The sequence below is a fragment of the Salmo salar genome, chromosome ssa09 (assembly GCF_905237065.1).
Source record: "Salmo salar chromosome ssa09, Ssal_v3.1, whole genome shotgun sequence".
In the NCBI taxonomy this organism is placed as follows: domain Eukaryota; kingdom Metazoa; phylum Chordata; class Actinopteri; order Salmoniformes; family Salmonidae; genus Salmo; species Salmo salar.
In genome coordinates, this window is record NC_059450.1 from 122,466,584 (window position 1) to 122,493,842 (window position 27,259).

At 42.0% G+C, this 27,259-nt stretch overlaps 1 protein-coding gene across 4 annotated transcripts; it reads left to right on the forward strand.

Annotated features, from left to right (window-relative positions):
* The first annotated feature begins 2,046 nt into the window (after positions 1-2,046).
* Positions 2,047-27,158, forward strand: LOC106612599 (mitogen-activated protein kinase kinase kinase kinase 5). Of its 4 annotated transcripts, XM_014213902.2 has the most exons (33): positions 2,047-2,215; positions 2,328-2,440; positions 9,447-9,504; positions 10,464-10,554; positions 10,729-10,793; positions 11,520-11,575; positions 11,705-11,752; positions 13,639-13,681; positions 13,792-13,864; positions 13,971-14,102; positions 14,512-14,574; positions 14,712-14,793; positions 15,967-16,083; positions 16,281-16,362; positions 16,616-16,668; positions 17,215-17,276; positions 17,448-17,492; positions 17,610-17,630; positions 21,414-21,459; positions 22,139-22,298; positions 22,501-22,601; positions 22,750-22,791; positions 23,103-23,258; positions 23,549-23,609; positions 23,772-23,874; positions 24,137-24,195; positions 24,400-24,503; positions 25,020-25,197; positions 25,327-25,395; positions 25,557-25,649; positions 25,844-25,967; positions 26,060-26,185; positions 27,072-27,158. In XM_014213902.2, exons 1-32 carry the CDS (start codon positions 2,152-2,154, stop codon positions 26,154-26,156), a joined length of 2,661 nt encoding a protein of 886 aa, XP_014069377.1. In that variant the 5' UTR covers positions 2,047-2,151; the 3' UTR covers positions 26,157-26,185; positions 27,072-27,158. The 4 variants fall into 4 exon arrangements, with proteins under 4 accessions (XP_014069377.1, XP_014069376.1, XP_014069378.1 ...); XM_014213901.2 differs by having other exon boundaries at positions 2,048-2,215; positions 26,060-27,158; XM_014213903.2 differs by having other exon boundaries at positions 2,123-2,232; positions 26,060-27,158.
* Positions 27,159-27,259: the final 101 nt, after the last annotated feature.

Consider the following 27,259-nt stretch of genomic DNA (forward strand, 5'->3'; position numbering starts at 1 on the left):
GGGACCAAGGTGCAGCGTGTGTAGAGTTCCACATCTTTATTCCAAAGTGAAACTTCAAGCAAAAACAAAAACAAATAAATCAAATAACAAACAACTAAACGTGACTACATGGTGCACAGGTACAAAACAATATCCCACAAACACAGGTGGGAAAAATAGCTACTTAAATATGATCCCCAATTAGAGACAATGATTACCAGCTGCCTCTAATTGGGAATCATACAAAACACCAACCTAGAAAATATAAACTAGAACATAACATAGAAATGTTAAACTAGTCTACCCCCTAGTCACGCCCTGACCTACTACACCATAGAGAAACAAGGGCTCTCTATGGTCAGGGCGTGACAGATCATCAGCCGTACTATCCCATAGGCCTTAATGGCCCTTTCGTTATTTTAATGAAGGTTATCTGTGGTTGCTTGCTATATGCCTATGTCTAACACCAGTGGGTGTTTGTGTGCTATGGCCTTTGACAGACACACTTTGGGCTTTCTTGTATGCTCAGACATGCACACACACTTTCACACTCATCATCATACGCTGCTGCTACTCTGTTCTTTATTTTACTCATATTATTATCTATCCTGATGCATAGTCACTTTATCCTGCCTTTATGTACATATCTACCTCAAATACCCTGCACAGTGATCTGGTACTGGTACTCCCTGTATATAGCTCCAAAGTGATCTGGTACTGGTACTTCCTGTATATAGTTCCACAGTGATCTGGTACTGGTACTTCCTGTATATAGCTCCACAGCGATCTGGTACTGGTACTTCCTGTATATAGCTCCACGTTGATCTGGTACTGGTACTTCCTGTATATAGCTCCAAAGTGATCTGGTACTGGTACTCTCTGTATATAGCTCCATGTTGATCTGGTACTGGCACTTCCTGTATATAGCTCCAAAGTGATCTGGTACTGGTACTCCCTGTATATAGCTCCAAAGTGTTCTGGTACTGGTACTTCCTGTATATAGCTCCACAGTGATATGGTACTGGTACTTCCTGTATATAGCTCCACAGTGATCTGGTATTGGTACTTCCTGTATATAGCTCCACAGTGATCTGGTACTGGTACTTCCTGTATATAGCTCCACAGTGATCTGGTACTGGTACTTCCTGTATATAGCTCCACAGTGATCTGGTACTGGTACTTCCTGTATATAGCTCCACAGTGATCTGGTACTGGTACTTCCTGTATATAGCTCCACAGTGATCTGGTACTGGTACTTCCTGTATATAGCTCCACAGTGATCTGGTACTGGTACTTCCTGTATATAGCTCCACAGTGATCTGGTACTGGTACTTCCTGTATATAGCTCCACAGTGATCTGGTACTGGTACTCCCTGTATATAGCTTCACAGTGATCTGGTACTGGTACTCCCTGTATATAGCTCCACAGTGATCTGGTACTGGTACTCCCTGTATATAGCTCCACAGTGATCTGGTACTGGTACTCCCTGTATATAGCTCCACATTGATCTGGTACTGGTACTTCCTGTATATAGCTGCATTCTTGTGCATTTTATTCCTCTTGTGTTAATTATTATTATTTTTGACTCTGCATAGTTGGGGAGGGCTCGTAACTAAGCATTTCACGGTAAAGTATGCGTCAGAATGTTCTTTTCAAGTTTCTTCATTGGAAGTAATATTTTAGATAATGAACGCTACCACTCTGAAGCATGGCAAATAATGGTTTAATGTTTAACACTATTCTTGTTACTCATGTGTATCGACATTCTACTGTAGCTGTACAGGAAGTCAGGCCATTATAAATGGCTCCAAACGAGAGCAGTGTTGCAGATTTGTAGCTCACACCTCTTCAGGCATGCCCAAGTGACAAGAAAGAACCCACACAGAAAACCGAGCAGCACAGCTGCACGCACACACAAACACGCACACACGCACCCGCACACACACACACACACACACACACACACACACGCACACATGCACGCACGCACACACGCACGCCCGCACGCACGCACGCACACACACAAATAACGTAAAAAAGCCAATGGTGAAACTAAGTCTCATTCCCTCTCTCTCCCTCCCCCCTCTCTGTCTCTCTCTCTTTCTCTCTTTCATACACTCATACCTTCACAGACATACACCCAACAGGAAATAAAACCAGAGTAAATGTAAATGAGCTTCACTGAGCATGCAACAGAGAGAGAAGAAAGAGACCAGAGGGAGGGAGGTCTAAGTGGTGAGTGAAGAAGGAAGGTGAGAGAGAGTGGTGTGGTGTTTGTTCGCCTCAGCAGGAACAGCAGTCAGTGGAGGGAGTTTACGTCTGTGTGTGTGTTTATGCCATGCCCCAGGAGTAATGGATACCCAGAACCGGGCTGCACTGGATATCTCCACCCGGAACCCCCAGGAGGATTTTGAGATTCTGCTCCGGGTCGGTGGAGGCACCTATGGCGAAGTTTACAAGGTCAGAGATTAAAACAACTCACAACCAGGACATTTTCAGAGAGTATTATTCTACCTTGTTGTTGTGCTTTTAACTGTTTTTGCCATGCTTCTAATGGTGGCCTGTGTTTCAAATGTCAATAGTCTGATTAACAGTAACATTTTCCATTTAAGATTGTATTTGTGGGGGCAGGCAATGGTTTGATTTCATGTAGGCCTAAATAATGTCTCAAGTAAATTAACCTTGTTGGATTATTTCATTCACATTCTCAGGGAATTTAGACTTCGTTTTTTTTTGTAATTCCTGTTAAGTGGTTTTAGAAAAATATATTTTAGATTAACTTTTTTCATATACAGGTTTCCTTTGTCTCTTCATCTTTCACTTTTAGTAAATTAATATGGCCCTTTGTATTACCTAAAAGGGTATTATATTAAAGCACACTTGTATCACTCTTGCTTTATCTCAGTTCTGTGGAATATGTTTCCTCAAATAGTGAAAGATTGGCTCATAGCTCACCAGGGAATAGAGGTTGACCTATGTTGTCTTTCTTGAGGTAACTGAGTCCTATACTCTTAGCATGAGGTCAGTTGTGTTTACCCCTCACAGCTCAACCCCAGCCAGTTACACTGTGGCTTTGTATGTGGTAGTTTTGGGCAGAATGTCTTCTCAGTCAGTAACTGTGTTGGAACAAGACAAACAGTCACTGCTCTGGAGAATTCACTGTCCTAAAGACACATTTATTGTGACCACATTAGATACACAATGTGTTAACCTTGAATCAGGATAGGTGGGTAAAGGATGTGACCAATAAGTGAGTTGGAACATCACATCCATTAAAACAAATACAGAAGCTTAATCATTGATATGCATGGATGTTGGGAGGCAATATCAAACTGTATCCTGCAGTAACACTTGGTTTCTACAAGTTGCGAGGACACATTCTATCTCTGAGTAAGTCATATTGTCTCCTGTCACAGAACTTTGCAGAAATGCAGTGTGCTTTGCACCTGTTTGAACACCACATGATGAGTGTGCTATTCACCAGCAGCCATGATCATTTCATTCAGTTGCTATGTGCCTTCTCTGTGTTGGACGCTAATGCTACAGTATAGCATGATTTCAATGTGAAGCACACCGTTTTCACTTTTATTCCATAAGGAACATTTGGTGCAAATTGTGTATCCTATGTGGAATGTATATCCCTTTCCATAATCCTGCTACACTCTACAATGTCAGTAATGGTATTGTATAAAAATGACAAAGATTTTACAATATCATGAATGGCCTTTCTGAACGAGCATTAGCAGAGTATGCTAGCTGCTATGTTCAGCAGCTTGCCCGCTGTACATGTGACTGATGCAAAGTATGAGGAATATGGAGCGCACTTCCTCTCCAGAGAGAAACGGAGGCCATCGATAGATTCTGCTCTATTTTCACAGTACTTTGCATTTTTTCAACAACTTACGGTGGCAATGTCTGCAAACAGTTTTTTCTGCAAAGTGAATAAATACACATTCAAAGCACTGAAGCCACAAGGGCTTTCACTATAATACACTCACCCACAGGCACATACACACAAGCTGACACATACACACACATAGACACACACACACACAAACACACAGGCACACACACACACTTATCCACTCTCTAAGGCCTATGTGTTGATTCAACAAGCAGACTGAACACTGATGGAGACCTGCAGATGCGGCACTTTGCTTACCCACAGTGTCAAGGAAACAGGCCAGCCTTGAGTGAGCATTTTTGTATTTTTTTAATTTAACCTTTATTTAACTAGCATGTGGGGGAGAGGAAGAACATGTTTGGTTTGCATGCTGCCTACGTTAAGTGTCTGGAGGGGCTGGGGTGGGGGCGGTCAAGGAAACAAAAGTAAACACCAGAAAAATACCTGGACTTCTGCCAATGTTTGTTAATGTCTCATATGTTCATTATCGTGGCAAGTTGTTCTTGTTGGGCAACAACATGAAGCTCAGTAATTGAAAGAGCTGTGGGGTTTTATGTGTTGGTAACTTTGTACTTCTGCTTCAGCACACTGTTCTATGAAAGCAGAATACTTTTTTGGGTACACATTTGGCTAAGACTCTTTTTTTCAACTTCAACTCCTATCCTCTATCTAGGTTAAATCCATTTGAATTCAATCACTTTTTAATACCACCCCGTTTGATTTGAACTAAACCTTCCATACATACAGTATTTGCCCATTGTAGAAGTGGTCATAAAAGTGACGTTTTGGACCTGAATGCCAAAACATTCAAGAAATAAAGATGCTCAAAGTTGACCTATTTTGCATACCCCACCATACCAGTGACCAGAGACAGTGATCACTGGAAAAGATAAACAGTTAAGATGTATTTAATTTAAAAGCTTACAAACTGGTTTGTCAAACTGTTTTATAATACCTTGAAAAAAAAAGTTTTTTTATAACAATTTCATTTTTGATAACCTTAAATGTAAATGATCTAAAAATACGGAAATCTTTTTTTTTCTTCTCATATTTGCATATGTTGTAGCTTAGACCCTATTTTCCATCATCTGAGTTTTTTTTTTGTGCCTGCCATCAGTTGAGGCACAACATGCTCTTGAATACAGGGTAGGTGTCATGTTTTGGCTGATAAATGGCCTAAAATGGGAATAAAATAGAAATGTCTACTTTCAAATGGTACCGCAAAGATGGTTGGAGGTCCACACATCCTAGAATGTTGACGTGAATGGTAATATCTGTTGTTTTAAATAATCATGTCAACCCTCCATAGGAAAGTATTGAAATCCTAGAAATAAAGATGATAGAATAGACATTTAAGTTGACATTCGACGGTGGGTGGACCGGCGTCCATCTTTGTGGTAGTAGTTAGAAGTAGAAATGTCAATTCTATTTAAATGTCAGTGGTGTACCAGCTAAATTACAGTGGTCTGAAGGGATAGGTCCATTCTCTGAAACATTTTTTCAATTAATGAAATGACACCCACCCTGTATTCAAGAGCATGTTGTTTCTCAACCGATGGCAGGCTCAACACAAAAACCTCAGATGATGTAAGGTAGGGTCTAAGCTACTACATATGGGAATATGAAACAAATCTGAGTTCACGTGTTTTTCGATAATTGACACTAAACGAAAATGTATGTCATAATCTTCATTTAAAAAAAATGTCCAAGAAGTTCTAAAGTAGTTTGACAACCTTGTTAGTAAGCTTTTAAATGATATCAAATTCAACCGTTTATCTTTTCCAGTGATGAAGACATGGATAACTCATAGTATGGTGGGAATATGTAAAATTTGAGCACCTCTATCTCCTGAATGTTTTGGAATTCAGGTCCAAAAAGTCACTTTCTGACCACTTCTTCCATGGGCAAACATTTAGGATACTTTCAAAAAGTGGTTGAATTCAAATGGATTTACCCTCTATGGAAGTAGACTTGTTGTGTTTGTAAGCAGGGATCCTACTAATGTGAAATTCAGAAGAACTACTTACACAATCTCAAGTTCTCGATGCAATAGAATCTATCCCACAGGCTCAAATGCATTGGCTCATTGTGTACCAAACTAAGAAGGACAGGTTAAGGTTGAGTTTCAGCCCGAGCAACAATACTTATAATTCTGAAAACAGTGGGTTACTGTAATGTGTCTCGGCCAATAAAATGCACTGACGTGCTGTGCCAGGTGCAATCTTTGACAACAGGCCAGAAAGTGGAATTAAAGAAGTGAGAGAGTCATTGGTATTTATAGTATCTACACTTCACAAGAAATAGTGTGTGTGTGTGTGTGTGTGTGTGTGTGTGTGTGTGTGTGTGTGTGTGTGTGTGTGTGTGTGTGTGTGTGTGTGTGTGTGTGTGTGTGTGTGTGTGTGTGTGTGTGTGTGTGTGTGTGTGGACGTGTTTAACTAGACTTGTAGAAGTACCCACAACGATAGTAAACAAACAAAAATTTAACCTACTGGGGACATTTTGATGGTCCCCACAAGGTCAAATGCTATTTCTAGGAAGTTGAGGGTTAACGTTAGAATTAGTGTTAGGGTTAGAGTTAGGTATAGGGTTAGGGTTAGGTATAGGGTTAGGGTTAGGTATAGGGTTAGAATTAGGTATAGGGTTAGGGTTAGGAGCTAGGGTTAGTTTTAGAGTTAGGAGCTAGGGTTAAGGTCCCGTGTGGCTCAGTTGGTAGAGCATGGTGTTTGCAACGCCAGGGTTGTGGGTTCAATTCCCACGGGGGACCAGTACGGAAGAAATGTATGAAATGTATGCATTCACTACTGTAAGTCACTCTCTATAAGAGCGTCTGCTAAATGACTAAAATGTAAATGTAAGGTTTTTGGGTTAAGGTTAGGGTACGGGTTAGGGTTTGGGGTTAATGAAAATAGGATTTTGAATGGGACTGAATTGTATGTCCCCACAAGGGTAGCTGCTCAAGACTTACAGTGTAATGGTAAATGGTGACAGGTGTCCTTGTGTTTGAACTTTTGAACTCATAACATAACTTCCTCCCAGTGGTACTTCACAAAGTAGAACCGTGCTTGACCTCTTACTTTTTGTTAGGCCGATTTTTTTCTCCCTTACTCTAACCTAACCTATACACACACACACACACACACACACACACACACACACACACACACACACACACACACACACACACACACACACACACACACACACACACACAAACTCCTCCGCCCAAAACATCTTCTGCATTCGCCTATTTTTATAGATTTCATTTGAGGGATCATAAGTCACTCATCATTATCGACTGCTGTGCTTCTTAAGACATTTGTCACTTCATCCTCTATGAGTATAAGAGCTGGTGAGTGTCTGCATCTGTGTGGTGTCAATCTGTCAATAATGTCAGTGACGTCACCATGGAAACGGCCTGACTTCGATCACAACGTTTCCAGTGGTCTGTGAGAGGAGCACTGTTTGTTTTGTGGCTTTCCTTCAGTGACCATCTCTCTCCACTCAACCCAGTCCCCCGCCAGCTAACCCCGCCCTATTGTCTGCCTACTTTCCACTGTGCACACCCAGGGGCTACAGTTGAAGTCGGAGGTTTACATACATTTAGGTTGGAGTCATGAAAACTTGTTTTTCAACCACTCCACAAATTTCTGGTTAACAAAATATAGTTTTGGCAACTCGTTTAGGACATCTACTTTGTGCATGACACAAGTAATTTTTCCAACAATTGTTTACAGACAGATGATTTTACTTATAATTCACTGTATCACAATTCCAGTGGGTCAGAATTTTACATACACTAAGTTGACTGTGCCTTTTAAACAGCTTGGAAAATTCCAGAAAATAATCTCATGGCTTTAGAAGCTTCTGATAGGCTAATTGACATAATTTGAGTCAATTGGAGGTGTACCTGTGGATGTATTTCAAGACCTACCTTCAAACTCAGTGCCTCTTTGCTTGACATCATAGGAAAATCAAAAGAAATCAGCCAAGACCTCAGAAAGAAATTGTAGACCTCCACAAGTCTGGTTCATCCTTGTGAGCAATTTCCAAACGCCTGAAGGTACCACATTCATCTGTACAAACAATAGTACACAAGAATAAACACCATGGGACCACGCAGCCATCATACCGCTCAGGAAGGAGACGCGTTCTATCTCCTAGAGATGAACGTACTTTGGTGTAAAAAGTGCAAATCAATCTCAGAACAACAGCAAAGGATCTTGTGAAGATGCTGGAGGAAACAAGTACAAAAGTATCTATATCCACAGTAAAACGAGTCCTATATCGACATAACCTGAAAGGCCGCTCAGCAAGGAAGAAGCCACTGCTCAAAAACCGCCATAAAAAAGCCCGACTACAGTTTGCAACTGCACATGAGGACAAAGATCGGACTTTTTGGAGAAATGTCCTCTGGTCTGATGAAACAAAAATAGAAGTGTTTGACTGTTTGGCCATAATGACCATCGTTATGTTTGGAGGAAAAAGGAGGAGGCTTGCAAGCCGAAGAACACCATCCCAACCATGAAGCACGGTGGTGGCAACATCATGTTGTGGGGGTGCTATGCTGCAGGAGGGACTGGTGCACTTCACAAAATAGATGGCATCATGAGGATGGAAAATTATGTGGATATATTGAAGCAACATCAGTCAGGAAGTTAAAGCTTGGTCGCAAATGGGTCTTCCAAATGGACAATGACCCCAAGCAAAATTCCAAAGTTGTGGCAAAATGTCTTAAGGACAACAAAATCAAGGTATTGGAGTGGCCATCACAAAGCCCCGACCTCAATCCTATAGAAAATTTGTGGGCAGAACTGAAAAAGTGTGTGCGAGCAAGGAGGCCTAGAATCCTGACTGTTACACCAGCTCTGTCAGGAGGAATGGGCCAAAATTCACCCAACTTATTGTGGGAAGCTTGTGGAAGGCTACCTGAAATGTTTGACCCAAGTTAAACAATTTAAAGGCAATGCGCCCAAATACTAATTGAGTGTACGTAAACTTCTGACCCACTGGGAATGTGATGAAAGAAATAAAAGCTGAAATAAATAATTATCTTTACTATTCTTCTGACATTTCACATTCTTAAAATACTGTGGTGATCCTAACTGACCTAAGACAGGGCATTTTTACTAGGATTAAATGTCAGGAATTATGAAAAAATTAGTTTAAATGTATTTGTCTAAGGTGTATGTAAACTTCTGACTTCAACTGTATGTTTAGTGTTGTTGTGTCAACCAACAAACAGGGTCTCTCATTGGTGTGCTCTAGTCTATATAGGGTGTGTGATTGGGCAATGCAGAAGTAAATAGGACAGTCTGGACAGTCCTGGTAGGTGTTTCCTCACAGCAGACCACAGATCTTTTTAGCACAGTAAATAAAACAGTGAACGCCACAGTAAGGCTACACCATATCAACTCTCAACAGATAATGAACACAGTTTTTCAATGGAAAGTAATTGTCGCATAAACTTATAGACCCAACATGATCTGTCTTGAGGTCAGTGAATCAGGTTATACTCTCCTTCCATAACAAGTCCACTGACTGATGCAGCTGTCTGTTACTCAGGCTCGGAACAAGCAGAACGGGGAGCTGGCGGCCATCAAGGTCATCAAAATGGAGCCAGGTAAAAGAACCCCCCCTCTGTTACCACAGATACTAGAGACCACACATGGGCTCAAATCAATGATTTATATTTACACTAGATGACTGATGGGGGCGCTGTGTTGAAGCCACCATGCCTCCATCTTGGTACTCCTCCACCGGTGTAAAAAAAATGTTTTGGAATCTATAGAAATGCATTTATAAATGTCTACATTAGTTTTTGCCATGTTTATTCTATTACAGACACCTTAATGCATACTTTAAATTATATTATGTGAGCTAAACATACAAATTAAAAAAGATCTTATATATATATATATTTCTTTTTTTTTTTGTAATTTTTTTTTATTTTATTTTTTTATTCTTAAAGTATGATTTTTTGAGATTACTAATGTTACTGTCCCCACTACAACAACAAAAAATAAATAAATACATGTAATTTTGTCCTTGAAACATTTAATTGAAATACTGTAGAATTCTATTCATTCCTATGGAGGACAGCGCCTACTGGGAAGTGCCAAGATGGCCGACCGGTGGCTTCGAAGCCTCTCAATGGCCAATACATAGCATCAGCAATCCAGGGTTTATATACATCATTGGTTCAAATACTATTTCATATCTTTCAAATACTTGGAGCGTTTGCTTTAACCTGTCTGGAGTGCCAGGTGGGTGGAGTTTGGTCATTCTAGACATTTATATTGTTTCCATTACAACAGGCAAGCTTAATTGAGCACAAATATAGTATTTGAAATTATTTCAAGTAGTATTTGAATCCAGGTCTGAAAGAAACAAACCTTTCAATCCACATTGGTATCAGATTTCCGCAGTAATGCCGTTGTTAAATGTAACCGTTCCACAAAAAGAATTGGTTACAAACCAAGATGATGTTGTGGTGCTATATTATGATATCATCTGGCATCCATATACACTGCAGTGTGGTACATGGTTTAAAATGATATGATATGACCTTTTCCCACACAGAGGAGGACTTCTCAGTGATCCAGCAGGAGATCGTCATTGTGAAGAGCTGCAAGCACTGCAACATTGTGGCCTACTATGGCAGCTATATACGGTGAGTGGGCTCTGAGCAGGCCCTGCCACGCACAGCCACATATCATACTCTAGTTGGAATGGGATGATACAGATTAATTGGGAATATTATCAGTTGTGATCATGATAAAATTACTGGGAGTATAAACCTTTAATATGACAGATGTGTGTGTGTGGCATGCGTGTGTGTTTCCAGGGCCAACACGCTGTCGATCTGCATGGAGTTCTGTGGAGGAGGCTCTCTCCAGGATGTCTACCAAGGTGTGTGTGTGTGTGTGTGTGTGTGTGTGTGTGTGTGTGTGTGTGTGTGTGTGTGTGTGTGTGTGTGTGTGTGTGTGTGTGTGTGTGAGCTTAGGTTGATTTGTGATGTATTAACTGAGAAAACTCTGAGGAGGAAGGTCAAACTGTTAGACTAACAAAAGGTGAGAGGAGATCTACAGTATGTGTGGATGAAAGATAAATACATCTGTTTGATCAGGCTTTGACTCCAGATCAGTCTCACAACCAGCAGGGTTTACTCTGTGAAGTACCTCTGGCAGGAAGTTTTGTCACGTTAGGATGTGCACAAAGTTCAAACACAGCAACACTTTTAAAGGTCACCTACACTCTTGTAAAAAAAGGTGCTATCTATAACCTAAAATGGTTCTTCAGCTGTCCCCGTAGGCGAGGAGAGTTTTACATGGAACCAAAAAGGGATCCCTTTTGGAACACTTTTTTCTACGAGTGTATCACCATTTACCATTACGCTGTAAAACCCCTCCGCCCAAAACATCTTCTGCATTCGCCTATTTTTATAGATTTAATCTGAGTGATCATAAATTACTCATTATCGACTGCTGTGCTTCTTAAGACATTTGTCACTTCGTCCTCTAGAGAAATGTGTGTGTGTGTGTGTGTGTGGGTGAACTGGACCAGATTACGATCTACAACTGTAACAGAGTTTATAAAACAGTGTCCTACTTCACACCCTCTCTTCTCTCCCTCTAGTGACCGGACCTCTCTCTGAGCTTCAGATTGCATTTGTCTGCAGGGAGATGTTGCAGGTTAGACCACTCATATCACACATTACAATATAGCATGGATAACATGTCACTTGGCTGTTTTAGGTAATAGTTTTGTTATCTCTAGCTTTGATATCAACACGTAACAGTGTACTAACTGTCTACCTGCAGGGTCTGGATTACTTACATGCCCAGAAGAAGATTCACAGAGATATAAAGGTGAAATGACCAGGGTTGACTCCCTAATCTATTGGGATGAGTTATGCTTAAAACGGTTATGAATGGCCCATAGGGGCAGGAGCCTATCTCCTGTTTCAGTAGCATGAGGAAACATGATGTACAGTGGGGGGGAAAAGTATTTGATCCCCTGCTGATTTTGTACGTTTGCCCACTGACAAAGAAATGATCAGTCTATAATTTTAATAGTAGGTTTATTTGAACAGTGAGAGACATAATAACAACAGAAATATCCAGAAAAATTCATGTCAAAAATGTTATAAAATGATTTGCATTTTAATGAGGGAAATAAGTATTTGACCCCTCTGCAAAACATGACTTAGTACTTGGTGGAGAAAACCCTTGTTGGCAATCACAGAGGTCAGATGTTTCTTGTAGTTGGCCACCAGGTTTGCACACATCTCAGGAGGGATTTTGTCCCACTCCTCTTTGCAGATCTTCTCCAAGTCATTAAGGTTTCGAGGCTGACGTTTGGCAACTCGAACCTTCAGCTCCCTCCACAGATTTTCTATGGGATTAAGGTCTGGAGACTGGCTAGGCCACTCCAGGACCTTAATGTGCTTCTTCTTGAGCCACTCCTTTGTTGCCTTGGCCGTGTGTTTTGGGTCATTGTCATGCTGGAATACCCATCCACGACCCATTTTCAATGCCCTGGCTGAGGGAAGGAGGTTCTCACCCAAGATTTGACGGTACATGGCCCCGTCCATCGTCCCTTTGATACGGTGAAGTTGTCCTGTCCCCTTAGCAGAAAAACACCCCCAAAGCATAATGTTTCCACCTCCATGTTTGACGGTGGAGATGGTGTTCTTGGGGTCATAGGCAGCATTCCTCCTCCTCCAAACACGGCGAGTTGAGTTGATGTCAAAGAGCTCCATTTTGGTCTCATCTGACCACAACACGTTCACCAGTTGTCCTCTGAGTCCTTCAGATGTTCATTGGCAAACTTCAGACGGGCATGTATATGTATTCTTGATCAGGGGGACCTTGCGGGCGTTGCAGGATTTCAGTCCTTCACGGCGTAGTGTGTTATCAATTGTTTTGTTGGTGACTATGGTCCCAGCTGCCTTGAGATCATTGACAAGATCCTCCCGTGTAGTTCTGGGCTGATTCCTCACCGTTCTCATGATCATTTCAACTCCAAGAGGTGAGATCTTGCATGGAGCCCCAGGCCGAGGGAGATTGACAGTTCTTTTGTGCTTCTTCCATTTGCGAATAATTGCACCAAATGTTGTCACCTTCTCACCAAGCTGCTTGGCGATGGTCTTGTAGCCCATTCCAGCCTTGTGTAGGTCTACAATCTTGTCCCTGACATCCTTGGAGAGCTCTTTGGTCTTGGCCATGGTGGAGAGTTTGGAATCTGATTGATTGATTGCTTTTGTGGACAGGTGTCTTTTTTACAGGTAACAAGCTGCGGTTAGGAGCACTCCCTTTAAGAGTGTGCTCCTAATCTCAGCTCGTTACCTGTATAAAAGACACCTGGGAGCAAGAAATCTTTCTGATTGAGAGGGGGTCAAATATTTATTTTCCTCATTAAAATGCAAATCAATTTATAACATTTCTGACATGCGTTTTTCTGGATATTTTTGTTGTTATTCTGTCTCTCACTGTTCAAATAAACCTACCATTCAAATTATAGACTGATCCTTTCTTTGTCAGTGGGCAAACGTACAAAATCAGCAGGGGATCAAATACTTTTTCCCCCCCACTGTACTAGTACAACTACTAGACAGGACGCTAGTCTGTCGCTATGGGCCGTTCTGGCTCAGACAAGGCTTGCTTTAAATTATGATGCAATGTTTGCATGCTGTCCAGACAGTGTACACATTGCTCTGTCATGATCACTTTTGTCTCTTCTTCCTGTTGTCCAGGGTGCCAACATCCTCCTGAATGACCAAGGAGAGGTGAAGCTAGGTTTGTGACTGTGATGCTCTAATACACTCATCAGGAAGTAAATAATGACACTGAAATCATAGATTTTTGTCCTCACATTAAATAAGTGACGTATTTATCTGGCTGTTTAGCGGACTTTGGGATTTCGGCACAGATCACGGCTACTCTGGCACGGCGGATGTCCTTCATCGGGACTCCTTACTGGTGAGGTTGAAGGTCAAATGAGTCCCCTCCCTTTGGCTCTTCTTGAGGTTGTGTCTGATGTCAGATGGTCTTGATGTTGATGGTAGCGGTTGCCCGTGTCTTCCAGGATGGCGCCAGAGGTGGCTGCCGTGGAGATAAAGGGGGGTTACAACGAGCTGTGTGACGTGTGGTCTGTAGGAATCACTGCTATCGAGCTGGCTGAGCTGCAGCCCCCATTGTTCGATGTGCACCCACTACGGTAATGACACACACACAAATCATTCCTGTCACACACACACACACACACACACACACACACACACACACACACACACACACACACACACACACACACACACACACACACACACACACACACACACACACGACATTCTTTCTTACATTCACACTCCCCGCAGAAAGAATCAAGACGTTCCTCTTTCTACACCCCCTCATGTTCCAGTTGTATGTACATTCATGCATGCCGTTTATGCACATGCCTACCCCCACTTTTTTACATTTCATTTCACCTTTATTTATACAGGTAAGTCAATTAAGAACTAATTCTTAGTTACAATGTCGTCCTGTGACGACACACACACACACACACACACACACACGGACAGACAGACACACGGACCTCACATCAAAGTCTTGTCTTTTCTCAGGGTGCTGTTCCTCATGTCCAAAAGTGGCTACCAACCTCCTAAACTAAAGGAAAAGGCCAAATGGTATGCAGTAAAACCATTACTATCCACCTGAGCTGTGGCAATGATACCTGTATTCTTTAATTCCGTCAATTCATCTACAGTGTGTAATATGCAGTTGGTTAAAACAACAGTATTTTCTTCCACCACTTTCATGTTAGGTCCTCCATTTTCTATAACTTTGTCAAGGCAATGCTGATCAGGAACACTAAGAAGAGACCCAGTGCCTCAAAGATGCTGACAGTGAGTAAACCTCAAGAAACTCAGAGAATGTCTCTCTTCTCTGCTAGATCTCACTCACTCACCCACCGGTCCTCTTTCTCCTTCCCTCACTTTTCTTCAAATGCACTAGCTACAATAGTGAAAGTGGGCAGTAAGATCACAGGAGTGCAGCAGAGTAGTCTGTCTGACCTGTACAACAGAGAAGGGGTGAGAAAGGCAGAAAGCCATCCTGTCTGACTGTTCCCAGCCCCTACAACATGAGTACCAGGTCCTCTGGCTCCCAGTTTAGATTCCCCACTGTTAAGACTAACAGGTACAAGCACTCCTTCACCCTTACGGCCATTGCCCTTTTCAATACAGGGAAGAGAAGGAGGTAGGCTTGGGATGATGATGATGTTGAGGATGACGACCGTAATATGTTGTTGATGATGGTGGTGTTGACGTTGATGATGGTTTTTTTGTCGGCACGTTGTTGATATGTTGTTGACTAGAGGATCTGAAAATGCACTGAGCACTTTACTTATTAGGTGACTTTGGCTTGCTATACTTTTGTGCTGCTGCTGTCAATCACTAGTAGGCCTATTATATATAATCAGTATACCAAACGAATATGGTATTGATATTGTGTTGCACCCCCTTTTGCGCTCAGAACAGCCTCAATTATTCAGGGAAAGGTGTCGAAAGAGTTCCACAGGGATGCTGGCCCATGTCGACTCCAATGCTTCCCACAGTTGTGTCAAGTTGGTTGGATGTCCTTTGGGTGGTGGGCCATTCCTGAAACACACCGGAAACTGTTGAACGTGAAAAACCCAGCAGCGTTGCAGTTCATGCCACAAGGCCTAAAAACCTTTTTTAACCTGTCTCCTCCCCTTCATCTACACTGATTGAAGTGGATTTAACAATTGACATCAATAAGGGATCATAGCTTTCACTTGGATTCACCTGGTCAGCCTATGTACACTCAGTGTATGTGTCTATTGATGGCTGCCCTATGACTTCATGTACTAGCCCACAAATAAAGTTGAAACTTGAGCTCATCTATTCATCTCTTGTAATCAGTGTACACCTTTTTCTCTCCTTGATTTCCCTCTCTCTCTCTCTCTCTTTCTGTCTCTCTCTATCTCTCTCTGTCTCTCTCTTTCTGTCTCTCTCTCTCTGTCTCTCTCTGTCTCTTTCTCTCTTTAATTCCTGCAGCACCTGTTTCTGACCCAGCCGTGTCTGAGACAGGATCTGATCTTGGATCTGCTGGAGAAGCTGCATCACCCTGAGAAACTGAAGCCCTCGCTGCCGTCTGAGGAGGAGGAGGTGGAGGTCAGAGCATCGCACACATACCCTCCACAATCAAACATACACACACACAAACACACACACTGTAATATCATATAGTAATATACCTTGTATACACAATACACATGAATGATACACATCAGTAAACATGATCACACATTGTAAAAGACATGTCAAATGAAAGAATGGCTATATGGTGATATCTCCTATATCTCCGATAGGTTGTGATACCCGGCTCCTTGAGAAGGATTCACTCCATTAACAGACACAAGCAGGCAGAGAGAACCAACTCTGACATCAGCTGTGAGAAATATATATATATATTTATTTTTCTATTTTTTTCTATTTTTTTCTTTGTGAACCTGCCCAGGAAAAGTAATCGGTTGTATAGATGTGCGACTAATCACTGGATTGGTGTGTGTGTGTGTGTGTGTGTGTGTGTGTGTGTGTGTGTGTGTGTGTGTGTGTGTGTGTGTGTGTGTGTGTGTGTGTGTGTGTGTGTGTGTGTGTGTGTGTGTGTGTGTGTGTGTGTGTGTGTGTGTGTGTGTGTTATCAGTGGAGCAGCTCTACACCAGGAGGCCAGTAAAGACAGCCTCACCAGAAGCAATGGTAAGTGTGTGTGTGTATGACTGTATATGAGTGTGTGTGGGCAGTGGTAGAAAAAGTACCCAATTGTCATACTTGAGTAAAGGTATAGATACCTTAATAGAAAGTTACTCAAGTAAAAGTGAAAGTCAGCCAGTAAAATACTACTCGAGTTAAGTAGTACTTGAAAGTATTTTTACTTAATACATTGCATAAAAAAACATGAGCTGGCGCACACCCGGAATAATAGTTTTTGTGGAGGTGCTGACTAATGGCAAATAAACTATAAACTATCAAAATAAAGAAAGTCGCACACTCCATGTATAATCTCCCAGCAATTTAATGGGTATTTACCATAAATTGACCATAAATACCCATTAAATTGCTGTGAGATTATACATGGAGTGTGCGACTTTCTTTATTTTGATAGTTAATACTTAATATTTTACACCACTGTACCTGTGGTGGTATCCATGCCTGTGTACCACTGTGCTTCCTAGTGTGGATACAAATGTAGGCCTGCGTATCTTATTGATCAGAGTCTTCTGTCATTGTCTTTCTGTACTTCAGGTACGGTCTACAGTGCAGTGGCACACACTGGAATCCACTGGCAGCGACAAGAGCCTAATCAGGTATGTGGATTACTGCTCAGCAAACCAATAACACACTGACTGATGTCTCCATCATCTCCAAGTCTTCCACTTACAGGACAAAGGATCCAATGAGTAATGAGGAGACGACTATTGACTACCGATCTTATCTGGCACTGTGTTGATCTCCTTCCCTTTCTCTCTTCCCTATAGAGACCAATGCATGGACTCAGATGATGACTATGATGACGTGGACATGTAATCATATCGCACACTTGACTATTCATTCATTCGTTTATTGAAATATCTTCAGTTGTACATTTATCTGAGCTGTTTGACCACCCTCTCTCCCTTCTCTCCATCTTCTTTCAACAGTCCGACCATCTGCACCAGAAGGTAAGCAAGCCTACTGAGACATACTTCACCCATTCACTCTCATCTGTATTTCTGAGCCCATATTCATACAGTCCCAAAGTAGGAGTGCTGATGGATCAGCACCACCTCTCTTATCCATTATGATAAAACTGATCCTAGATTAGCACTCCTACTCTGAGACACTTAGTGAATACAGATCCGGATGTACACTCTTAGAAAGAAGGGTTCCAAAAGGGTTCTTCGGCTCTCCCCAAAGGATAACCCTTTTTGTAAAGGGTTCTAGGTGGAACCAAAAAGGGTTTGTCAAAGGGTTCTCCTATGACAAATAACCTTTTTTTTCTAAGAGTGTACTGTATTTCTCAGTTGGGATGGAGTGGATGGACTTCGCTCAACATCATTGTCTTTACCATGGTTAGGTTCTGAAGAAATGGAGTAAACACTCACAGAGAACTAGTAAAAAGCTCAAACCAAGTTTATTCACCCACTGGGTCAAACAGCTGTCTTATACCAGTGTCACGCTTCACATATCACTGTTGTTGACAACACACATAACCAAAATTATTCACATCTGTCTTCCTATTTTCACATAATCTGGCACGGTTCCCAGCCCCAATAGGGCATAAACTAACCTCTCTCCTTATTGCTTCTGCTAAAACACACAAATCATGTTCAAACAACATTTGAATATCTTGGATGGGGCTCTCCTTCAGAACTTATAGGTAACCTTTTATCACCATCCACATTCCCACTCACTGACAATGTTTCATCAGCACAGATATTCTCAGATATCTCCTATTCTCCATCGTATGCACTTCTGTCCTTTGTCCTTCTACATGGGCTACTTCTCTACAACCTTTCGTACTAGTACACAAGCATGACAATTTATCCATACACACACACACACACACACTCTACGGCCTCACGGCCACCACGGCTGGGACTTTCGTCCCAATTACGGATCTTGCAGGGGAACACCCCCACTAGGGACCTATCCTACACGGAACCTACCTTACACTGTAGTGTCACCCACGAATCTCGCAGAGAACCAGCTCCACTCGGGACCTATCCTTACGGAACCTACCCTACACCATGGGTTAGTTATGGATCTCACAGAGGAACACCCCCACTCGGGACCTATCCTTACGGAACCTACCCTACACCATGGGTTAGTTATGGATCTCACAGAGGAACACCCCCACTCGGGACCTATCCTTACGGAACCTACCCTACACCAAATATTTACGACTGGTCATTACACAATGAGCCTACTGAATAAACTCAGGCTTTCTAGGTCCGTATCCTATAATTGGTTCAGCCTACGACTCTCATCTTCCCAAGATGTCAGAATGAGTGGTAAAAGGTGTAGGAACTGTGCCTACCTTGTTTTTGGTGCCGGCTCCTGTTTCACTGATTCGGACTCTAGTTCGACTGTAAATCGTGGTGAATCCTGTCGACAACGCCTACTGTTATGTTCTGAACAAACAGAGTAAAAACTCACGGACAACTAGTAAAAAGCTCAAACCAAGTTTATTCACCCACTGGGTCAAACAGCTGCAAAGACATGATTACACAAGAACATATATTTATACCCCCCTACTAGGAGTCAACTCCTTGCACATCTAGACAGCCAATACAGCTCTGTTGCCAGTCAGTGTTATGAAATGTAATATTTTAAATTCTATATAACTGCCTTAATGTTGCTGGACCCCAGGAAGAGTAGCTGCTGCCTTGGGGGTCCTTAATAAATACAAATACAAATACAAATGGGACAAAATAGACAGGGTTGGCTTAGAATGTTGACAACATGTGTAACCGTGTAAACTATATTTAGTCTCCAAATGTTTATTGAAAACATAAATACATTTGCACAATGAGCACTTGATGTCTCTCAAATACATCGTTACAGTTGTTGGTTAGCTAGCTAGCAAATTTTTGCCAACCCTTAGGAAAACAGATTGTGGTCAGAGTGCAGTATAACTGCAGTACGCTACAAATACTGTGTCCAAAATAACACCGTTTTTTTTACTGCAGTACTTTTCAAAACTGCAATGTTTTTTTGTACTGGACATTAGCATAGACATGTCGTCAGTCTAAACATCTCAAAACAAGACATGGTATCAATAACAAGATACAAAGAGCTGAAATGAGCCGCCTACGATTCCCCACATGGCAGCTTCTTGTAATTGTTGCTAGCTAGCTGACCGTCCAGAATGATAACAACGCCCACCTTGTGGCCAAGTTGATGCGCACATCATTTTCGTGACAGTGTCAGCCAACCCATCTATTTAACCTCTATGGGACCCCTTCCCGTTCTCATCCCGGTAACGGGATTGCTTGACAAGATAGCAAAAATCTAATAATTTCAATTTCTCAAACAATCAACTATTTTACACCATTTGAAAGATAAACATCTCCTTAATCCAACCACGTTGTCTGATTTCAAAGAGGCTTTACGGCAAAAGCATAAAGTTAGATTATGTTAGGACAGTACATTGACAAAACATTACACACAGCTATTTTCAATGCAAAGACAGGCATCACCAAAAGCAGAAAACCAGCTAAAATGATGCACTAACCTTTGACAATCTTCATCAGATGACACTCCTAGGACATTATGTTAGACAATACATGCATTTTTTGTTCTATCAAGTTCATATTTATATCCAAAAACAGCATTTTACAATGGCGGTGATGTTCAGAAAATATTTAGCCTCCAAAACTGCTGGTGAATCTGCGCTACAATTTACAAAATTACTATTCGAAAACATTGGTAAAATATAATATTGTCATTCAAAGAATTATAGATTAACATCTCGTGAATGCAACCGCATTGCCAGATTTCAAAATAACTTTACTGGGAAATCACACTTTGCAATAAACGAGGTACTATGCTCAGAAAAATAGGCTAGGCGATACAGGTTAGTGCCATCTTGGAACCATCTAAAATCAAATATACTATTGTAAATATTCACTTACCTTTGATTATCTTCATCAGAAGGCACTTCCAGGAATCCCAGGTCCACAACAAATGTAGTTTTGTTCAAAAAAGTTCATAATTTATGTCCATATAGCTCCTTCTTGTTAGCGCGTTCCGAAGGCTACTCAAAATGTACGAAGCGCGCGGGACTTGTCGTCACGAAAGTGCAAAAAAATATTATTTACGTTCGTTCAAACATGTCAAACGTTGTATAGCATAAATCTTTAGGGCCTTTTTCAATCAGAAATTCAATAATATTCAAGGCGGACGATTGCATTGTCTTACAAAACGTTTCAGAACGAGAGAGTACCCACGGGCATGCACGTCATAGTAGTAATGGCCCTCCCCCTATGACAAACTTTCCAGGCCTCTCGTTCGGTCAGTTTTTACAGGAGAAGACTCAAACCACTTTGTAAAGACTGTTGACATCTAGTGGAAGCCGTAGGAAGTGCTACATGAATCCTAATTTACAGTGTGTTTCATAGGCAAAGGCTTGAAAGTGATTCCACACATCAGATTTCCACTTCCTGTTAGGATTTCTCTCAGGGTTTTGACTGCCATATGAGTTCTGTTATACTCACAAACACCATTCAAACGGTTTTAGAAACTTCATAGTGTTTTCTATCCAAATCTACTAATAATATGCATATCCTACGTTCTGAGTTTGAGTAGGAGGCAGTTTAATATGGCCACATATTTTTCCGAAATTGTCAATACTGCCCCCTAACCCCAAAAGGATAACAGAGCTTCATGGGAAAAGAGATCCGAAGATTTGGATGAAAACAACAATCTGAAACACTGAACTATTTCTGTTTATCCCTGAACAGTGTAACAATCCCACTAGATGACATCCCACCCCCACTCCCTCCTAAGGTAAACAAACACTACATTTTCTAAACTATGACCATTCATTATGAATATGGTGTTGACATAGCCTACAGCATAAAGTTGATAAAAAGCCACATTTCCAGTGCTTGACCTCATATGCCCACGCAGTTGTGGAAAAAGTACCCCATTGTCATACTTGAGTAAAAGTAAAGATACCTTAATAGAAAATGACTCAAGTAAAAGTCACCCGGTAAAATACTACTTGAGTAAAAGTCTAAAAGTATTTGGTTTTAAATATACTTAAGTATCAAACGTAAAAGTATAAATCATTTAAAATTCCTTACATTAAGCAAACGAGACGGCACCATTTTTTAAATTTACGGATAGCCAAGGGCACACTCCAACACTCAGACATAATTTACAAACGAATAATTTGTGTTTAGTGAGTCCGCTAGATCAGAGGCAGTAGAGATGACCAGGGATGTTCTCTTGATAAGTGTGTGAATTGGACCATTTTCCTGTCCTGCAAAGCATTCAAAATGTAACGAGTACTTTGGGAGTCAGGGAAAATGTATGGAGTAAAACGTTTTTTAGGAATGTAGTGAAGTAAAAGTAAAAGTTGCCCAAAATATAAATAGTAAAGTACAGATACCCCCCAAAAATGACATAAGTAGTACTTTAAAGTATTTTTACTTAAGTACTTTACACCACTGTGCCCACGCAGCCCAAAGTTTGTCCCAGTTCAGAGGAGATTGTGACAGGAGAGGACGAACATGGCCGGACACTTCACTCCCTCTACGCCCCCTCGCCCCTCCTCCGGACCTCTAGTGCCACCCACACACGCCCCGTCCCCCGTCCACGCTCCCAGCGAAACGTCAACTCCGGTGAGTGCCAGCTCCACTCTTATCCCTATTTGTTACCTACAGTTACCGTTATAGGATCTTAATTTGATAGCCCTGTTGTCCCTTCTGAATTGTATACTGTACCATGTACAGTGAATGACCTTTGACCTATGACATTTACCCTGAAGCACATCTTCTCCATGCTCTCTAATGTAAAGTAACAACATGATTGTGTCCCCTGTAGACCCTGTTTCCTTCCCATTACACATAACAGACAGACCAGCGGACCTCCAACCACCTGAGCTGCCCCCCAAGAAAGACAGGAGAAGGAGACAGCCCCCCCAGGTATGGATGGGACCAGGAATTAAAACAGCATTTCATTTTTCCTTCTAAGAGGAGGACCAGGAAAACTCATCACTTGTTGGCTCGCAGAAATGTGGATAAACTGATTCCAATATGCATGTTTAGAATATGTGTCTGTTTTCTATTACAGGATCCAGTTGAATGTGCCAGCCCTGTGCTGAAGAAACCTCCAGTAAGTTTGTCCACCAGTCTCACGAGTATGTCGCTCAACTCTTACGACAGTTACTGTAACTCTATATTGATGCACTGAGACTTACTCACACCTTTATGTGGAACACTATACACACACTACGAACAATGACAGTGACTCCTGGGCCCATATTTATAAAGCGTCTCAGAGTAGCAGTACAGATCTATGATCAGATTAGTTTAGTTTATCATAATGATTCAGATGATATGGACATGGGGGAACTGATCCTAGATCAGCTCTCTTACACTGAAACAGTTTATGAATATGGGTCCTGTTCTCCACCTCGTCTCTAGGTGTACTTTAAGAAAGTATTCCATGGCTGTCCGTTGAAAGTGAATTGTTCAACGTCGTGGGACCATCCGACCACCAAAGACCACCACCTGATCCTGGGAGCAGACGAGGGGATCTACACCCTCAACCTGAACAGCTCAGAGGCCACCATGGAGCTGGTGAGAATCTGCTCTAATGTCTTTCTATGTCTGCAGTGAGGCTAGATCTGGTCCCGAGTTGAACGTATCCTAACGCCCTGGACCAGAGCTACAGTGAGGCTAAATTTAGGGTTTTAGAGATTAAGCTCTAAACTTAGGGTTTTAGAGATTAAGCTCTACAGCTATGACTGTACAATTCAGTAAAATGGATGTTATTGCTGCAGTGTTGCATTTTGCTTTGATATTGCTTGTAATCTCTACCTAACTCGAAAACCCTTGAAATGTTCTCATTGCCCGAATCTCTCCTGCAGCTCTATCCAGGAAAGTGCAGCTGGGTTTACACCATTAGTAATGTCCTCATGTCAATATCAGGTGAGATCCAGCAAGCCATAGACATTCTACAATACTAACATCTGTCAAATAAATAGACTGAAATGTGTGTGTGTGTGTGTGTGTGTGTGTGTGTGTGTGTGTGTGTGTGTGTGTGTGTGTGTGTGTGTGTGTGTGTGTGTGTGTGTGTGTTTTCGTCCACAGGTAAGTCATCCCAGCTCCATTCTCACTTACTGAAGGAGCTGTATGAGCAGGCCCGAAAGGAGCAGCGAATGGTGGCCTTGCCAACCCACAGACTATTGCCTAGGTAACCCTACAACTCAATGCCATACGCTAGTGCTGGGTCTTATTCATCAGTGAACACCGTAGCAAAGCCTTCCCCAACAGAAAAGCAAAACAAGCATTTCGTATTCTTATTAAGCTCAGTTGTAGTCCCACCCCTGTTTCGTCCCGTTTCCTTCCGCTTCTTTCCTAGTGAAATCAACCCTGGTGTTTGTTGTTGATTATAACAATGTCTCCCTCTGTAGTTACTATTACGTATCAACATACATTTTCTTTGTTATTTGCAGGAAGTTTGCGGTGTCATGTAAGATACCGGACACCAAAGGCTGCAAGACCTGCTCAGTGGGTGAGAAAAGAGAATTTGAGAAGTTCTGTTTAGCTTGATAAAAAAAAGGGTTCAGGCGGTTCAGTCACTGAACTTCAGTTGTAGTATTGTGCTTGTAACACGAGTGGGTTTGAAGTCAAAGATGATTTAGATCAATGTGTCTGCTAAATGACTGTTATACTAGAATGCTGAGGTCCTCTTCTATCTCCCCCTTGCTCCGTGCAGCCAGTAACGTGCAGCAGGGTTGTGTGTTCCTGTGCTGTGCCCTGGAGACCAGTGTGGTGCTCCTGCAGTGGTACGAGCCCATGCATAAGTTCATGCTCATCAAGGTGAGTACACACAGGATCCCACAGCATCCCTTCTCATCCTCCTGCTGCCCACTGTCTTCCTGGGTCCTTCAGTAGGGCACATCGTAGCAAAACAGTTTGCAAAAGATCTTATCGGATAAGTTCAGATAATTGTTCCCTGTTTCACACCGCTTCAAATCGTTTTCTCCCTACTAGAGACAACCCTGTAGTCACGTCTACTGTCACAGCTGACAGACCCTGACTTCCCTGACTACTTCCCTGACTACTTCCCTGACTACTTCGCTGACTACTTCGCTGACTACTTCCCTGACTACTTCACTGACTACTTCACTGACTACTTCGCTGACTACTTCGCTGACTACTTCGCTGACTACTTCGCTGACTACTTCCCTGACTATTTCCCTGACTACTTCGCTGACTACTTCGCTGACTACTTCCCTGACTACTTCGCTGACTACTTCGCTGACTACTTCACTGACTACTTCCCTGACTACTTCGCTGACTACTTCGCTGACTATGTGTATTTGTCCCCTGCAGCACTTTGACTTCCCTCTGCCCAGTCCCCTGCATGTGTTTAAGATGATGGTGGCACCGCAGCAGGAGTACCCTCTAGTGTGTATTGGAGTACACAGGGGTCCCAGTCCTGAGCAGCCCATTAAACTGGACAACATGAACCTCAACTCCAACACCTCTTGGTTCACCAACACTGGCTTAGGTACTATGAACTGAACACATCCCAGAGCATGCTTGTTTCTATGAACATACAGTTCAATGGAATTGTGAGCTTTGTTCTTAGTTTGGACCAATCTTACAGTTGTGTTGGAACTGTGTGTTTGTGTTCCAGAGAGCCGGTGTCCTGACACCGTGCAGGTGAACCAACTGGACTGTAACACTCTGCTGGTGCTCATTGAGAGTAAGTCATGTTGTTAACATCACCATCCTCAGGAAGAGTAGGCTAGTTACAGACCAAGTCTGTTTTAACCCCTGAATGACGGTGCCTCTATCAATCTATATGAGGAAAATGAAATGTGTAGGAAGGGCTAATGTGTGTGTACCTCTCTCGCCTTTGAATAGATTCAGTACATATTGTGGACCTGGAGGGTGTGCAGAGGAGCCACCAGATAATTCAAGCTGAGACTACTTTCACTTTTGATGTGGAAGCTGTAGGTAAGAAGGGGAGCATGGTCATCATGATAAATCATTGTGAGGTTTGAGGGGTGTGGGGGGGGGTATTGGGAGATGGAGGACCTAATGCACATTCTCTCCATCTGTCTGTCTGTCTGTCTGTCTGTCTGTCTGTCTGTCTGTCTGTCTGTCTGTCTGTCTGTCTGTCTGTCTGTCTGTCTGTCTGTCTGGTTCAGTGTATTTTGAGAACACTCTGCTGGCTGTGTGGCGTCATGGCTGGCAGAGGAGAGGAGAGGGCCCAGACGTACTGCAGGAGATCACAGACCCCAAGAAGACCTTCCGTCTAGTGGGATCAGACCGGTATGTGTGCCTGTATACTTTCATGGGATACACACTCACACACACAATCAAGTAAATATAGTTTTGATTAACCCATTAATAACCCCCTGCAGGATAGTTGTCATGGAGACACGGCAGAGTGAGGACAATTCGGGGCTCTGTAACCTGTACATCCTGGAGATTGCGGAGAACTATGTCCCAGTACCTTGAGAACTCTAGCACATGGGACCAATCTCAAGGTAGCACCACTGTGAACGCTCCAAGCAGCAGCCATGGCATTGTGTCCATGCCCAACAACACTGCTGTGCTGCTAGTTTAAAGGAGCACAGACAGAATTCGTCCCTCACAATCTAGGAGCAGATGGAGTGCTTCCACTGCCAGCCCACACAGGCAGTGTGCCCAGACACACATGTGCATTCATTCCTCCACAAATACCTATTTATCCTGTAACAGTACTACAGTACTTGACCTCTGCTGCAACCTGGTCTCAGAACATTTCGTATTATTCTGTATGTGAATCAGAGACACTCCGTTTGGTATGATATGTTATGTTTCGTATGGTATGTATTAATTTATGGATTTCCATCACATATTTCATATGTTACGAATTACAATTCATATTATATATGTTATGAATTTCCAAATGTATAATATGTTATGAATTTGCAAAATGTACAATATGTAACGCATTTGCAAAACGTATGATATGTTACGAATTCTAGCTAGATGGCGAACATTAGCTAGCTTGCTAACATTAGCTAGGCTAGGGGTTAGGGTTAAGTTTAAGAGTTAGGTTAAAGGGTTTTAAGGTTAGGGTTATGGGAAGGGTTAGCTAATGTGCTACATGGTTGCAAAGTAGCTAAAATGTAGTAAATCGTTGAAAAGTTGCTAATTAGCTAAAATGCTAAAGTTGTCTGTGATGATATTTGAAATCGCAACCTTTGGGTTGATAGATGTTCGCGTTATAAGCCTACCCATCCACCCCACTTTCGTTTTTGCCTTAAGTAACAATCTGTTTTATGCAACCATACCAAACATAACATGTCATACTAATTTGAGTGTCCTGGAATTAAGTTTACTATGTTATGTCTACTCTGAGACCAAACTGTCTTTTTTCATCCTCAGGCTTACACGGGCTCACAGACACACTTCCCATCACAATCTATTCAAATAAATAGGGAACATTGCCCAATAAAGATCTTCCAAGTCTGACTTATTTTTCATAATACTGTAATGTCAACAAGTGGCCAAATGGTTTCACAGTGCATGATTGTGTTTTTGGAGTGTCATTATGATGAATTGCCCATAGACAC